This window comes from Hyaena hyaena, unplaced genomic scaffold (assembly GCF_003009895.1).
Source record: "Hyaena hyaena isolate Hyena2069 unplaced genomic scaffold, ASM300989v1 scaffold_2, whole genome shotgun sequence".
Lineage (NCBI taxonomy): Eukaryota > Metazoa > Chordata > Mammalia > Carnivora > Hyaenidae > Hyaena > Hyaena hyaena.
Window position 1 is genome coordinate 9,163,862 of NW_024080634.1, and position 18,094 is coordinate 9,181,955.

Genomic DNA, 18,094 nt, shown 5'->3' on the forward strand with positions numbered 1-18,094 from the left:
CTCCTATCTCTGTCTCTGTCTCTGTCTCTGTCTTCACATGACCCTGTTCCCTCTGTGTCTATGTCCAGATTTCCTCTGTTTATAAGAACATCGGTCATATCAGATTAAAGGCCACCTTACTCTCGTAAAATCTCATGTTAACTAATTTCATCTGCAAGGACCCTATTTCCAAATAAGGTCACATTCTAAGATACTAGGGGTCAGAACTTCAATATATGAATTTGGGGGGCACACAATTCAAAACTTAACACAGAGAGACGAGATTGAAATTGGAGTCGGCAACAAATTACAGTGACTTACTCTTCCCATTTTACAAATTCCTTATTAACCCCAAAGAATCTTCCAACTGGTAGAATTCCAGGCTCACTGGAGAAGTAAAAGGTAAATGTTTATATCGAATACAAGATGCTCTTCCTGGAAGGAGCCGCCATCTACCATCAGCATTACAGTCGTGGAGGGTCGTCTATTGGCTGACAAGTGCCCCCTCCCCCACATTTCCTTCTTACTTTCCCATGCTTCTTCCCATCCTCTGCTCCTGCACTCAGACATTCCCATGAAAACCACAGATATTTTTGACAGCCAGACTGTAGAGGGGAAGGACAAGGGACACGAGTGTATGCATACATGTAGAATACATTGGAGTGGGGGCTGGCAGACTCTAAAGTCATGAAAATGTATAGGGGCGCCTGGGGGGCTCAGTCGGTTAAGCGTCTTGACTTCAGCTCAGGTCATGATCTCACAGTTCGTGAGTTCAAGCCCCACATCAGGCTCTGTGCCGACAGCTCAGAGCCTGGAGCTGCTTCAGATTCTGCGTCTCCCTCTCTCTCTGCCCCTCCCCCACTTGCACTCTGTCTCCCTCAAAGGTAAATAAACATTAAGAAATTTTTAAGTCATGAAAATGTGTCACCTGGATGTTTTTGAGTCAGGGACACCTCACACTGTATAACAGTCACTGATGTGTCTTGTTTGGGGCGAGTCATAAGCTGTAATTCAGAAATGACGATGGTAATTATAACACCACCACCAACATCAACCACAACAGCAGCCGCCATTGCTCTGCATCAACCACGTCAGGAGTTTTTACTGAGTGCTTCAGCGACGGGTCATGTCAGCCTTCTAAGGACCCCAGGAGAGAGGTATTTTCCATGTATCTAATCTACAGAGGCTTGGCGAGAGGGAGCCCAGGCTGCGTGAGCCTGGAGCCTGACTGGCAACCACAGAGTTACATCACACTGATTCGTTTACGTCACACATGTCCACAGTAAGAGTGCAGACATGAAGCAAAGGTAGTAAACTTCAAGTCCCAGTTTTCAGCAGAACCCAGTCTGGTGCCTGACTCATGGTTGCTTACTCCTCCTTCACCCCATCTACCTCTCATTGTGTGCCTGGCTGCTTCCAGCCCAATGCTCTGAGAGGCACTGTGAGGAAAACACCCAAGGCCATCCTGCGTGTGAGTTTCCAGAACAGTAGCTCTTGATCTTCTTGGCATCATGTATCCCTTTGAGGGTATCATGAAGGCCAGAGTGTTTCCTCTACGAAAAAAACAGACATGTTTGCACATGATTATCAAGGGGTCCCAGAACCTCACGGGATCTGTCTACAGGGACCTAGGAGTCAAAGCGTGATTTAGAAGCTCCTGAATTAAAACAGCAGGGAAAACAGCATTGGACCCACTCAGCTATCTTTGCAGTTTAGGAAACAAAAAAAATCATAATTTCGTAATGTTGTGTATTCAAAACTCTCCTCTTCCTCCTCTGCAAGAACAAAGCAGCCTGAAAAGAAGCCTGATTTTGCTTTTAGAGGGAAGGGTGTACTGTCAGAGTGACTGTGAGGAGCCTGGAAAACACTGTATAGGACTTATTAAGGCCATCACAGCTTCACAGAGGGCCAGCTGGGGGCCCTGTGCCTTCCTTCTAGGAGTCTCATGGAGGAATCAAAAGGACTAGAAGAGATTTTTTATTTCGCTAAGTAGGTGTAGGGTACAGATCAGTGGGGACACAGCGTGAGGGCAGGAAGTCACAAAAGTTGAATGGAACACCCAAGGGCAGGTATGGATTCCTGGAGGTGGCGGCAGATTTTTGAACACCACCCCCAACATATCCTCCCCAGCAATGGCAGGACTTGAGCAGCCTGAGATCCAATCACATCACCAAGGTCTATCTAGAAATATGGCCAAGGTGCAGGAGACTGACCAAAGCTGACTCATACTACTGGGTGTATGTGAAGTGCAAGGCCTATGTGCCCGAATCCTGGCCGAAAAAGAGAGGTATGCAGGACACCCAGGGACCTGCCCGGGCTCAGCCTTGGTCCCCAAGCCTCCACCCACCAGAGCCTGCAGGTTGGCTCTCAGAGGCAGGGACATTCACTGGATCCTGAGAGTAACCACCTCTCTGGGCAGCACCCGCTTCTGTTTGATAAGGGATGCTCTTTTATCCCACATGCAGCAACAAAAGAGGGGCTGTTTATGCATCAGGACCTCAGATCCATATGGAAATCAGTGTTCCTGAGAGCACACAGGCCCAGAGGCAGAAAGCTGGCAGTGGAGGATGTAATTCTGGGTATGGAGGAAAGATGCTCTGCAGCCGCCCAGCCCCCCTCGTGGGCCTGGGGCGAGGGAGGGGCCTTGTCACCAGAGGCCAAACAGAAAGTTTGGAAAGTAGAGTCTGATGGAAAGCAGAGCCTGGTCCCTCTGTCTCTTCTGCCGAAGTCCTTAAAAGCATTTGATGTTTTGGGTCCCTATTCCAGGCATGAGTTTTGGTAAAAGCTAAGCTGCAGTTGGGATAATAATGAAGAACCAGAAACAGGAAGACCAACAAACCTGAAGGATTTGCTCTGGTTATTTTTCTATCTCACGATCGCTGCCCCTGACCGTTCATCCAAGCTTGCTTGCCTAATCTTTGCCCACAGCCTCTGCATGTCTGATTTAAAAAATGTGTGTGTGTGTGTGTGTGTGTGTGTGTGTGTGCATGTGTGTGTGGGGGGGTGGGGGATTCACCGTCAAACCGTTCTGCTAATGCAGTAGTGATTTTTGAAAGCATCTGAATAAGAGAACTTCCCAGAAAGGAGGCTCACAGCCAGTGCACCGTTCCCATGTCCCCAGTGAGCCCCCGACAGCTGGCCTTGTTGGGAGAGTTCAGGTCCTTAAAATGTGTATAAACCCCCCGCCACCCATCCTGGGAACCAGCTTTAGTTCATTTGGGATGATTTTTCTGTGTTTGTATGGAATGTGGTGTGTGTGTGTGTGTGTGTGTGTGTGCACGCGTGTGTGTGTGCATGGGTATGGGTACATGCTATTTTTAGGGCTATATGAAGAGATTAAAATAAAAGATAATGCAGTGATGGTTCTTTCTCCTCTCACTTCTACTGGAAGGCATCTGGGTTTGGCAGGCACACACTGTACATGCACATGGGCAAGTGGGTGTGTGTCTACAATGTAGTGCTCCCCTTATGTCCTCTATAGAAGTAACAATAAAACATTAAAGAAAGTGCTTGATGAAAGCCTGGTTAATGTCAGATTAGAAAAGCCCAGAGCCTGCCTTGCTGTGGTGCTGGGTATAATCCCATTACCATTCATAGGGACATAAAGTCAGCCAGGGTGTTCTCTGTGCTCAAATTTCCTATTTTCTTTTCTTTCTTTTTTTTTATGTTTATTTTTTATCTTTGAGAGAGAGAGAGAGAGAGAGAGTGAGTAGGGGAAGTGCAGAGAGAGGGGGGACAGAGGTTCCGAAGCGGGCTCTTGGCTAACAGCTGAGAGCCTGATGCGGGGCTTGAACTCACAAACCTCGAGATCATGACCTGAGCCAAAGTTGGGTGCTCAACTGACTGAGCCACCCAGGCACCCCCTTCCTCCCTATTTTCTTAGAAAAATAGGTTATAACAATAGATAGATAGATAGATAGATAGATAGCCAATCCACCATTGTTGTGTGCCGCCTCCATGCGTCCATTTTAATTCACTAAATAGTCTGGTCACACAAACACACACAGAAAAAACGAAGTTATCCCTGTTTGTTGTTATTGTTTTTTTTTTTTTAATGGTATTTGAGTAACACCACTATTTGTTGTATATTTCCTGTTATTGTGCTTTTATATCTCTTTCTTCTTCTCTTACCAGAATTCAAATATTATGATTTTAAAGGGTTAAATATACCAGACACTTGAACCAACTAATTTGTAAGACCACCGAGGGTTATTAAAAACTGGTAGAATTAACTGTTACCTAAAAGCATTTCTCTACTAACAGTTTGTACGACTTGAGAGAATCTAAAATTGGCCGCCTCTAAAAACCATTTCTGTTTGACATTTGCTCACTTTAAACATTTCCCTGTCTAAACACCTCTACGTACCGGGCACAACATTCAGACAGTTACCTCCTGCCTTGTGAGTTTTAATTTCTTCTGTCTGCTCTCTGTTCCCTCTTCCTCAAGTGCCTTTATCCACCCTCAAGGACCGTACCTGTTGACACCACTGCATCCTTTAAGATCGAACTTAAATCCATGTCTTATCACTGCGCAGTCGCGGGTCCTACACACAAATGTAAATCACGCCCTTGTCTGTGCGTCTTTGTGTTCAGAACTTTTTTCCAGTGTGTTCTGCCGGACGGGAGTTGTGCACACCATTCCCGATCATCCCACAAGAAGGAAAGCTCACCAGGGGCAGAAAGACATCTTCATGGTCCTCTCCCATATGCCCCACTACTAGCACCAAAGGTGTGTGGAGAGGACATAGGGGGAAAATAAGCTTTTGTATTTTTTAATTCCGCCCATTTAAAAGACTTTTTTTCCCCATGAAACTCTCCTTAGTTCCCTCAAAATGAAAGTTATATCCTCTGAAAGGCACAACTCTGACACATATTATTCTCCAACTTGCATTAATATTAGTAAACTCTATATGCTTCCTTGTTATCTCCTCTTCCAAAACATAAGTCCATGGATGATGTATTTATGCCCTTCAGAGGTCCCTGTATCTATTAAAGCACAGACATAGACTTGGGGAATTTTTTATCATTGTAAAATATTTCAAAGTTACAAAATATAATCAACCTTATAATCAAACATATTTGATTAAATATAATCAAGTTACAAGACACATTTCTTTTACTGAGGAAAGATGGATCAATATTGGTCAACATCGGTCTTCACCTCTTGGGTTCCCTTAATATTTCATCAATTTATTATTTTTTAAATTATCCTTTCAGCTTTGGATTCAAACGATATGACAATTTGTCTTCAGATTCTTGCAAATCAGCTCCTCCAGAGTATAAAATTTAGAAGTCAAATTTATGTATTGGATATCTACAAAACATATTTTAAAGCAACCCTATTTCCAAACTATAATTTTTTCATGATATAAATGTACAGCAAATAAATAGCTTGATATTTTCATTGTTATGCTGGAAATAATGGATTGACTAGAATACATCCTGAGTGAAATAGGGCAGATACTAGTATTTGTGGTGCCAGCTTAAATATCACACACACACACACACACACACACACGCACACACACACACACACCACTGAGATTCACTTTTAAATTCAATCCCTCTAATAAGTGATATGGGAGAGGTCTTTTCCAGCCTACCGAGAACACAAAACAAAAAACAGAAAGTCTGATCAAAACCTTGTCTGGAAGAGATTGCAATCCATCTAACAGAAAACTGCACAAATGGACAAAGACATAAGTAATTGGCTGTAAACTAGGTGCACAACCATTTGCTACAAAGCAGCACTTGATAAAAGTTGGCCCATTTTATGTTCTTCCTTTGGTTGTTTAGTTACCAAAGTATAAAAATAATTTCATTATAAGTTGCCCTCTCCTATAAAATAGGTCAGCAACACGGACCCCAGGCAGAGTGTTACATGTTTCTTCTGTCGTGTAGTTTTGTGTCTTTGGTAATGAGGTTTCCGGCTGCTTGATTTCATAAGGATCTCTGAAAGGAAACCTATGGACAGGCCAGCTTGAAAATCGTAAAATGCGTGGAAAAGATGTCTGAAAGGAGCACATACAAGACCAAACGTTAGGCTTTTCCACAATAAAATCAACAGAATAGAAATGTGGGCACTAAAGGCAGAGGCCCACTCACCTGCTAGGTATCCGTGGCCACGGGAACCCAAGGGATGCGAGCATGTGGCCCCAGACATCAGAGCACATGATCAGGCTATCACAACTGGCTGGATTTTTGCTCTCCTCTTTGGTTGTGTCGCACGTGAGCAAAACCTCAAACCTCGGCCGTAGCCAACCAACATTTTGTTTTGTTTTGTTTTAAACAAATGTGTGCAGAGACAATTGCAAATATAAGCACAAAAAGACCTATTTAGGTAAAACAAAGCATTCTTCTTCCTTACTTTTCACCGTGAGGTACATGGACTTGCTGACGTCCGCGCCCACATCGTTGCTGACCTTGCACAGGTAGTAGCCGCTGTCTTCCTCCACGACGTGCTTGATCAACAAGGACCCGTTGCTCAGAACCTGAATTCGGCCATTCAGGGCAATTGGTTGGAACTGGGGAACCCCAGCACCTGGAGTAGAATAAGAAGGAGAAAGAATGAGGCCAACAGAAACACACATGGGGAGACAGTGAGTTCAAGTTAACCCAGATTGGTAAAGACAAGTGAGTAATATTTAACATATAGAGGGCAGTCGTGGGATATACCGAATTTTTCCCCCCAACATGTAAATTCTTGTTTGGAGAGAAGCTCATTTTATTTAAAATGACACAATTTCAAACTCCGAGATAAAGAGTAAGAGACGTTACAGGTTGTTTCTACACAAAAAGCCAAATTTGATGAGTGTTAAGTAGCCGATAAATTATTCAAAGACATCATAGTGGAACAGCACAGGAGTAGACGTCTCTCCTGAGACTAAACAGAAGCCTTGTGTTCCAGGGAATTACTACGAATGTAAACATGAAACGCTCCAGGGACAGGGCCTTTGAAGACTTTGCTTGCGGTGAATCTACAAAGAGAATACAAGTATTGCAGGGTTCTCTTCTAAGCATGGTCACATTCCAGTCTAGACACACGTGCGTGTTAATATCATTTAATGTCATTTAAATAAATAAGTCAGATCATGCCAGTAAGACAGTACGGAATTAAAACCCCACTCTCCTCAGAGTATTGTGTTCAAGGAGAAAATGCCACGGATGACATGTGCTGTGGTCTGAGATGTGATATGACTCATATGGAAGATTCATGTGACGCTGTTCTGAAAAAAAAAAAACCTTTAGAAGGAATAAAAAGCAAGACTAAGGTAGGTCTAGGGTGATTTCTGGGAAGATGGTGGTTTGGATTAGCTTGCTATGTTGCTTACCCTGTGGAGGGAGCACTGGGAGAGCTGGGAGAGTGTGATCTAAGCCTTGATAGGCTGGTAGAGCTTCCCTATTTTGTGACCTGAGTCTGAGGATTTGGGGAGCAGGCACAGGGGTGAAGACCAATTCCATCTTCCTGGAGAAAGCCCACAGCATGAGCCACGGGCGTGCTCTAGAGAGGACCTGCTGGTGTCCATGGCTCCAGATCCTACATGGGAGCTCAACACAAGCACTGTCACCATACTCCACCTGCAGGAAACTTCAGGCTTTACATCTGGGGCCGCGAGAAGGGAGACACTACCTTCTGCGATCTCCACACCAAACTGATCACTTACCTATTGGTACCCCTTAGCTCACAGTGGCAGAGATTGTGGCTGTGCCCTCCCTTCCCTCATTTCTACACCAGATATCTCAGCCCCACCAAAGAGACAAGGGAAATTAGTAATGTATCAAGGGGACGTTTCACACAGAACAAGAAGGGCAAGCAGAATTCCTACAACAGGTGGCTGCTACCAACACAGAACTGCCACAGAGGACATATGAAAACTTGAATTAAAGAACAGATTTCCATTTCTGCTGGGGATGGAGAAAGACATAAAAGTTCATCTACAAAATCATACTGTTCTTTGAATCACTTAGAAAGGTAAAGTCACAGACAACTAGGTAAACTTAGGTACAAAGAGTTAAAAGCTCTACAAGGAGATGTGGAGTATATAAACTATCCCATCTCTGGTGGAGGATGGGGGGACCAAGACCTTGGCATAAAAGCAGATAAGAAGAACTGGGAATAAGTAGAACCTACTGTTTTCTCTACTTTTCTTTTCTTTTATGCACCAGGGTCAGCATTCAATAAAATATTACAAGACACACAAAAAAGCAAGAAAAAAGGGCCAGAAAAAAAAATATCGACAGAACTGTGGTAGGGAGCTCTTAGACAGGGACTTTACAATAATTATGATTAATATCCATAAGTGGGGGGTTCAGAAGCAATATTAAAACCATTAAACTATAAAAGAGACAGAATGATAAAAACAAAAACCACAATGTGAGAGATGAAGAAATCTTTAAACAAGCTAATCAGCAGATTAGACATAGCAGAGGAAAACATTGGTGAATTTCTTTTTTTTTTAATTTAAATATATTTTTTTAATTTATTTCTAGGAGAGAGAGAGACAGCGTGAGCAGAGGAGGGTCAGAGAGAGAGGGAGATACAGACTCTGAAATAGGCTCCAGGCTCTGAGCTGGCAGTCAGATGCCCGATGCGGGGCTCGAACCCACGAACTGTGAGATCATGACCCAAGCGAAAGTCGGACGCTTAACTGACTAAGCCACCCAGGTGCCCCAACATTGGTGAATTTCAAGCTAGGTCAATGGAAAACATCCAAAGTAAAAAAAAAAAAGTGCCAAAGAGTGGAAAATATGAAATAGATTGTCCTGGAGTTCTGAAATTATATCAAAAATTTTAACATTGAGAATTATAATCTCAAAAGGAAAAGAAAGAAAAGGGCAGAGGAAATAAGATTTGAAATACGGAAGACTTTAGTGCCGCTATTTATCAAGTTGACTTAACTGACATTTAAAGAACTCAGCACCCTAAATAGCAGAATACATATTGGTTTTGAGGGCACATTTGACACTTACTAAAAGAGACAATATTGTTGGTCATAATACAAATTTCAGTAGGTGCTATTATATAAAAATAATGCATGTTATGTTCTATTTCCACAGCAAAACTAAAATTGAAAATAACACAAATAACGTCTGGAAAAACCCAAATGTTTGAAAATTAAATGAAACATGTCTAAATAACTCATGAGTCAAAGAAAAAATCACCAGAGTAATAAGAATATGTATGTATACATATATATATTCATATATATATGAATATAAGACCGAATCAAAATTTGTGGGACAGAGATAAAAGCAATACTTAGATGGATGTGTGTAGCATTAAATTACTGTATTAGAAAAGGAAGAAGTTCACAATTCAACTATCTAAGCATCCTCCTTAAGAAGCTATTACAAGAAGGGCAAGAAAAACCCAAAGTAAGAAGAAGGAAGGAAATAATAAAGAGGAAAACTCAATTCAGTGAACTACAAAGCAGAATAACAATAGAGAAGATCAGTAAAACCCAAAGCTAGCTCTTTGGGAAAAAAATACAATGTAGTAGGTAAACCTTGAGGTGGACCGATGTAGAAGAGAGAAGACACAAGTTACAAATAACCATAATGAAAGACGCCATCACTACAGCCTCTACTTGAATTAAAAGGATAATAGCAAAATATTAGGAATAACTTTGTGCCAATGAATTTGACAACTTAGATTAAAAAGATAGATTTCCTGAAAGACACACACTATCAAGGATCACTCAGGAAAAAGTAGGGAAATCTAATAGTCATATCTATAAACAAATTTAATTTATAGTTAAAAACCTTCCAAAAATAACACCCAAACCCAGGCAGCTTCACTTGTAAATATTACCTAATAATTAGTGAAGAAATAAAACTGATTTTACACTAACTCTTACAGAAAATACAAAATCACCTCACAAATGGCTTTATGAGGCCAGCATTATCCTGATACCAAAGTCAGACAAAAATCTTATGAGAAAAGAGAACTAGAGACCAATATACCTAATGAACACAGATGTAAAAATCCTTAACCAAACATTACCAAATCAGGTATATCAACATACAAACAACAATGTATCATGACCAAGTATGAATGACTCCAGGAATGCAAGGTTGGTTTAAATTCAGAAATTGGTCAATGAAACTAACTATATCAACAGACCAAAACAGAAATACAATGAGCAGATGACAAAAAAAGTTTTTTTTTTGCAGAATTCAACATCCTGATAAAATCTCATAGCAAACTGAGAAGACAATGAACTAATCTGAGGAAAGGTTTCTCCAAAAAACATATAACTAAGTCATATTTAATAAAAAGAACTTATAAAAATGTTGCTAGAAACATAGTGAGCTTAGGGAAGTCATGAGATATGTTGATATACACAACTCAAAGTTAATTTCGTTTATCCATATATTAGTGACAAGCAATTGGAAACTGAAATTTGAAAACTAATATATTTGCATCAAAACATGAAATGCTAAGAAATTCATTAAACAAGATATGTGCAAGACTGGCTCACTGAAAACTATAAAAGTTCTTGCTAACAATAAATGAAGACCAAAAGAAATGCTCATGGATAAAAATTCCTTTTTTTTTTTTTTTTTGGACAATACTAGGAAATCATTTTCCAAAAGGGCCAAATAATAAATATTGTAGGCTTTGCAGGCCACACTGTTATATAATGACATACTTCTGCCAACGACACGCAAAAGTAGCCAGAGAAAATACCCAAACAAATCAGCATGACTGTGTTCTAATAGCATCCAATGGAAAGACTGGTTGTGGGAAGGATTTGACTCATGTTCTATATGTGGCTGACATCTGGTCTGTAAGAAGCACACGGCTGAAATTTCGATCACTGTAAAGTAGGAAGGAGGAACGTATTCAAATAACACACATTTGGGTTAGTATTTTATCATACATCTGGTGAAATGTAAGATCATTTGAAGTAGAAAAATTTTTTAATTTATCTTATTCATAAAGTATTAAAAATTAAGGACAAAAAGCTTTAAAGATGTAACAGCACTTTCGTTCATAATTGCAACTCGTTGCTTTCTTCAGTATCAGCTCCTGAATACTTTCTAAAGTGAGACAAAATGAAGAAGAAAAAAGGTCTGACCTCTAAATCTGTTCACTCTTTGGGAATAGGGAAATTATCAAAATGTAGAAAATGCAAACTAAGAAACATGAATAGTGTGGATCATTGAAAGCCTAATTCACATGAAATTCACAGGATTTTTAACAAATGTTTGATGAATTATGAACATGCCAGTAAGTAAGTGATTGGTTTTGAGAAATAATGAATTAAAGTGATCTGCTGGTTCACCTATTATAGTATAAAACATGAGAATGCCAGATTAGAGATCTGAGAAATTTAGCACAGAATTCAAACAGTAAAAAACCAAACGCCCTCTTTTTCTCCTCAAGAGCCCAATCTCATAATCTTACCTTCCTAATATTTTATAAGTGCATATAAAAATGTGCTCTAATTTTACATAAATGGAATTTATTGTTCAATTACTAAGCATCCAACACTGGGCATGTAGCCATGGTCACAAAGGATTAGTGGCTCTGGCTCTCTGCTCTTTTTTTTTTTTTTTTTTTTTAACATTTTAAAGAAGCTTATTTATTTATTTGAGAGAGAGAGGAAGAGAGAGCATCAGCAATTTTGTGACAGAGAGAGACAGAGAATCCCAAGCAGGCTCTGAGCTGTCAGCACTAAGCCTGATGCGGGGCTTGATCTTACTAACCATGAGATCATGACCTGAGCTGAAATCAAGAGTAGGACACTTAACAGACTGAGCCAGCCAGGTGCCTCTCTTCTTTTAATGTATACATATTTTTTTCTTTCTTACTTTTCTTTTATTGCTTTAGAGAGTGAGTGAGGAGGGTCAGAGAGAGGGGGAGTATCTTAAGCAGGCTCTGTGCTCAGCAAGGAGCCCAATGTGGGATTTGTTTCCAGGATCCTGAGATCATGACCTGAGCTAAAATCAGGAGTCAGTTGCTCAACCGACTGAGCCACCCAGGAGCCACAGTGGCCTCTCTTTTAGTCCCTCTCTCTCGGAGGCTAGTGACCTCAGTGTGGGGAATGTGAGCTACTCTATGGAGAGGCCCCCCTAAAGGCGTCCTCCAACCTACGGTCTGTGAGGAACTGAATTCTGCCACGTAACACGGCGACCACATGAGGGGACTAGGGAAGGAGACTCTTCCAGGCTGAGCCTTGACATGCTTGCATCCCTGACCAACACCTTGAACCAGAGGACTCAGCTAAGCCACACTCAGATTCTAGACCCACGGACATAAGGAGATAATAAATGGGCATTATATCATGCCACTAATTTGGGGAGACAACCTGTTACAAAGCAACAGATCACCAATAACATGAAGAAACTGGCAATGAGGTAATCTTTTAGTTCCTCAGTTTCTTCACCTGTAAAAGTGGAGATAATATAGAATCACCTTCATAAAGTGATGTAAGCATTGAAGTTCTTAAATTATGGTACAGCATATAGTAAGTACACAATACTGGTTTTTAAAAGATCTCTCCTTGCAATTATTTTATGATTAGTTGACTTTCTGTCTTTCTTACTCCACAAGAATAAGGGCCATTTTGCAAGGAATCTCTCCACTTATGAGTCAATCAATAGAGTGGTAGGTGATCTACTGGATTAATGCTTGAAGTGGAATTCTGCATGCTTATTGTTGAAATATATGGTTAAGTTGCTTCCTAAAAGGCACATCAATTTCATTTCATCAGTGCTGGCTGAGGGCTAATTTTTTCCTCAGGCATGTACAGGATTGATCTTTTTGATCTTCAGCATTATTTTAATTTGCATGTGTTGACTATTTTTTAATGTTTTTGTTTGTTTTGCCTAAAGCTAAGTTTGAGCATATTTTCACGAATGTTTTGGCAATTTGTACCCAGTTTTTTGGCCAACAGTTCGTCTGTCTCCTTTGCCTACATATCTGTTGGACTTCCCGTCTTTTCTGTCTTCATTCACTAAAGCACTTGGATCTCTTAAAGCATTTCTAATACTCTGATTTTACACGAATTTATTTTTGTTCTTTCTTTTAAAATCAGGATTGGATGCCAAATATTATCAACTGCCTTTCAATATTTATTGCAATATTCATATGTTTTTTTCTCCTGTAAATTTGTTTGTATGTTTTAAAAATTAGGTTTTAGAAATTGTAAAATTCTTTTTTATGGATAACATGTTCTTTAGGGCAAAGATAAAAGGCTATTCTTAGAATTTAAAGAAAAAGCTTTTAATATTTATTTAAATGCTTAAATTTGGTCCATGTTTTGAAAACCTGTAAAGGCTCTGGATGTCTTCTCAAAGTTAACTACATGAAGGTAGCCAGGTCAACTTCAATATACACAACCTAAACATTCAGCCAAATGTAGGACTTTAAAAATATACCCATAAGGCAGAAAACCAGGAAATCTGAAAATACAATGGGATTTATAAATTACGTAAAACTGGGTACAACACCCTAAAAAATCTAATGAAATGCTGTTAGAATATGAGGCAGTTAATAGGATCATTCATGTCAAAAACAAGTATACTTTCCCTTCCTTGAAAAATTTTCACGAGAAAAATAATATTTGACACATTTATCCTAAAGACTTACAACATAAAACTTAACTAGTGTTAAGCTAAGCTGTCTCAATTAAATTGCTGAAAAGGATTATCTATTAATGCCTATGTAGACTAAGAGAAGTCTTTTCATTATTAAAAGGTCTTAACAAAGACAGAAATAAAGTATAAATGCATTTGAAAAACATTAAATCTTTTTTTTCATGCGGAAGTGAACCTCACTGGAAGAGTTTCACAGTTTATAAATCTGATCACACTCGCTAAACAGAAGAGTGAACCAATTCATCTCCCATAAGAACAAGAGTCCCAAGGGTCACCCATTTGTTCAGCTGGAGGGAAGTAGACTTTGTCACAGCTTGATAAAATTATCGGCCATCAACTTATAGGTTCATCATTATTATAAAGAGCAAAACAGAGCACGGTGCATCCAATATTCAGAATTCTGTAATCTTGTTGGCATGAGGTAAGCACTCTGGGAAATTAGCTAGAAGGTACACTACAGCAGCCAGAAGTCATTAATTAAAAAGCTGCCAATTTTCTGTGGATAGCTGGGGTCAAGTGGGGACAATTTTAATGCTCTATTACATGAAAAGAAAATGTTAAAGCATTATGTAAAGCGCATACTGAATTACTGGGTGTGTTAATACTGTGTGACCTTTCTTCTTTATGAAAAGATATGCTTAGCAGTGTTCCCAAGGACTGGGGGTGGGGTGGGCACAGGAGGAAAAGAAGAGCTGAGCATCACCAAGCGCACCCACTTGGAAAGCAGCAGCGAAGACGGTGATTGTTTCATCTTTTCTACCACTCTTGAGTTTTTGCTGGTCTGTAGCCAGAGCACTTGGCTCAGAGTCAGAAGAATTGGAAACTTACAAATTGTACCCTTGAGCAAGTAGCCAATTCTCTCCGCGCCCTTAATTTCATCATACATGGAACAGGAAAAGTAATGCATTTCCAGGCTCTACGATTACTGTTCACCAAAGGAAGCAAAGCCGCATGAATGTGCGCATAAATGCCCACATGAGAACTGAAGAAGTTGGTCAACGAGCACATGCAGAGAGTCTCCCTAGTGGGCTGCAATAACACTGATTTGAAGACGAACAGCAGAACAGCAGAAAGGAGATCTGTCTGTATTCCCTGGGCTGCACCCAAATGGTAAAGCTGGAAACATGTCCCTCTGCCCATCAAGGACCTAAAAACAACAATCCCTCTTGTCCTTATGGAGAGGGTGGTGTTTCCCTGAAGAATGAGTGTGTTCTGCTTGCTCAGGGAAGTGGTTTTCCTTGTCTGGGAATAGCTGGTGGGTTGCAGGAAGTGAGGAAGTACAAAGACAGAAGCAGAGGTGGGAAGAGGAGAGCAAGTACCAACAGCAGCATCGCACCTGCTCCAGGGTGAGCAGCTGCACATGGGACTGGTGCACAGTGACTGAGTGCTGAGTTCTGGTGTCTCATTCTAGAGAAGAACCCAGAAGTGGACAGAGGCAGGGTCCTGAGGCACTGGTCCAGGTCTGGGCTGGAAAGCTATGTGACATTTTGTCCATATGCTTGCATCAGAGATGGTCTGTCCATCCTCAGCCTACTGATTCCCTTCTGCTTTCTTCCCTAAATTGCAGGGACTGGAAGCCCGAGAAAAACCATTTCCCGCTGCATTGTCGCCAGGTTCCGGCTTGTATTTCACCAGTGAGAGGCACTGGAACACAGTTGGGAAGGTGCAGGGAAGGAAAAGCCATCATTCTCCCTCAGAAGCAACAAGTCGGCGCACACAGATGCCAAGGTCACTTCTGGGATGACGAATCGCTGTGCTCGTGCAGAGGCAGCTGTAACCACAGAGAGACTAGCTTCTCGAGGTTGCCACGTTTCTCAAGTTCCAGAAAGGCAGTTGAATTTCTCCCACCCTTCCCCAAATTTTGCATGCATCTACTTCCTGGTATTAAATCCTTTCTTTTAAAAAAATGTTTATTTGCTTATTCACAGCATGAGTTGTTTATTTATTTTGAAACAGAAGGGCAGAGAGAGAGAGAGAGAGAATCCCAAGCAGACCCCATGCTCAGCACAGACCCCCGACATGGGCCTCGAACTCACAAACCGTGAGATCATGACCTGAGCCAAAATCAAGGTAGGGCGCTCAACCGACTGAGCCACCCAGGTGCCCCATATATTCTTTCTTGATAAAAGACCACACCCTAACTGGCTCAGCATCGAGGCCACCTGTTTTGTAAATATGCATATAATTATGCTCACTGTGTAATTCAGTATCCTTCCCTTCACTCCTTTATGTCTATATTGAAGGCCTGGATCTGGAGAAAACCACCTCACTTAGGTGGGCTAGCTTCATGCCTGTCCCGGGAGTGGCTACAACTTAGGAGTCCACTCGTTCAGCATGCCAATTGCATGACTTTATACCTAATTGACAAGGATTCTTTTTTTTTTTTTTTTTTATCACAAAGGCAGAACACTGTTCCCTCAGTCACTTAGCAGAAGACATAACCATGAACTGACATAAGTCCGCACTTGCTGACATGGCACGTGATCTCTCCTTCAGGGAGTTGAAACGGCTCTTTAATGCCGAGGCTGCAGTGCCTGCGCATTGGGACCATGCAGTTGTATCTTCCATAAAAGGCCTTCAGGCACCTTTTCCCTGCAACAAGAGACCCCCTACATATCTGCCCTCAGTGCGGCTGCCTCTCTAGAAGACCAGTGAGGAAGACAATGAGGAAGAGGTCAGATGGAGGAGCAGAGAGAAAGAAGAAAAGGGAGCACAAGAAGGGCCCGGGGCCAGTTGTCTTGGTGACTCTACCAAGGTTTGGTGGAATTTCAGCTTCTTTGGGAGGCGGAAGGACCTCGAAGGAGCTCCCAGGGCCACTGGACTCCATTTGTTTTAGCACAGAGGAAGGCAGAAGATTTTCATCTATGGTGAGATTTATTCTACCATCCAAGGAAGAAAATAAAACACTAGGTTGAGTATCCAACCTCTGTGTTCAGCTCACAGTCCTTTCCCAAGAACTCACTATGCTTAGTGAGACCCACTGTCTCCATGCGGGGAGCACACACGTGTTGTACACAGGGAGCCACATTCAGCCTTGACGTTGGGTTTGTATTCACGACTCACATCACAGGGAGGCGTTGTCTTCTCCTTTTAGATTCTTTGAGCCCTTTCCCTGTATTCATTCCAGATTCTCCTCACATATTTATGTGCTAGTGGGGATGAGGACACTGGGTAACAATTGGGCCCCGAAAGCCTGGAGGAGCCTGGTGCACGAGCGTGAAGCAGGTATTGCTGGAAGGATCTGGGAGGATCGCTGCAAGTCCAGCAAACCAATGGTGTGGAAGAGGGTGCATCCATGGGGTCAGAGGCTCAGGGAACTCTGCCCACACAGAGGGCAGGGCAAGTGGTGAGCCCAGGAGAACTGGAGGGAACTGAGGCTTGCCCCATGCTGCGTGTTCTTCATGTCATCTCTAGACACAGGCCCTGGCGACTATGGATGGCCCTGGGATGTCACCTTGACCTTGGGAGAGAAGAGGTGAGCAGGACCAAAGTGAGGCAATCCAGGGCCAGTCCCTGAAGTAGGAGGAGGTTCCAGAGAGATTGCCTGAGCTGTTTGACCAGGTACTGAGTGTAGTATTTGTTTCTTACTTTGGAATTTAGCACAGTGTATGGAAACATCCAGAGAATGGCCCCTATATATAACAAGAGAGGAGGGTTTGGGCACGAAGTGGACACCAAGCCAAAGAGGAAACTTCAGGGACCCTGGTGGTAAGGGACAGCCAGGCTCTCTGGTAGATTGCATCTGTGGGTGCAGAAATGACAGCCTGGAACAGTTTTCTGGGGACACTGGAAGATCCCTGAGCATAGGCAAAGCTGCCATGTGGTGTGGATGTTCTGAGTGTCCAAGGAAAACGGGCTGGGGGAGCTTTGCTCCCGTGTGAACGTGCCTTTGCTGAGGAAGGAAGGACACAGCTAGAGGCAGGGAGAAAGGCAATCTGAGAGAAGCAGGCAGGGCAAGGAGACCCCACCTCCAACTGCAGCCCTCTGTGTGCCCTGGAGAGTGGAAGAAAACAGGGACTGCCAAATGAAGGGCAACTTCTCCCTCATTGGGTGGCCCTGGAGAGCCAGCAAACCCTGGCTATAGATGGGTCATGTCTCTGCCCAGAGAACCAAAGACAATCAAAGACACTCGCAGACAGAACTTTACAAACACTCACTGCCAGGGGCACACAGAAAGAAAGCAATTAAATTATAATGGACACACACACACACACACACACACACACACACACAATAAATGCAGACAGTGCCCATGACACTGGCTGGGAGTGCTCAATATTTTAATGAGGTCCCTGTTCTCCACATTAACCTTTACATTTATTACAATCTCCCAAAGTTTTCAGAATATATTTTTTTAGAGCTTGACAAAACTATCCTAACATTCATCTAGAAGAAATAAGCAAGCAAATATCCATGTGAGAAATACAGGACATTTTTGGAAAATAAATGAGGAGAGTACTGTACTAGGTATTAAACAGTATTTGGAAGAGCTAACCCTCTAATATGCATG

The 18,094-nt window shown here is 41.9% G+C and overlaps 1 protein-coding gene across 1 annotated transcript in view; it reads right to left on the bottom strand.

Annotated features, from left to right (window-relative positions):
* The window catches only part of DSCAM (DS cell adhesion molecule), a 627,938-nt gene that overhangs the window by 223,781 nt on the left and 386,063 nt on the right, over nt 1-18,094 (bottom strand). Inside the window, exon 11 of the mRNA XM_039229776.1 lies at nt 6,347-6,520. Coding sequence (XP_039085707.1) covers nt 6,347-6,520 — 174 coding nt within the window. The remainder of the gene's footprint in view (nt 1-6,346; nt 6,521-18,094) is intronic.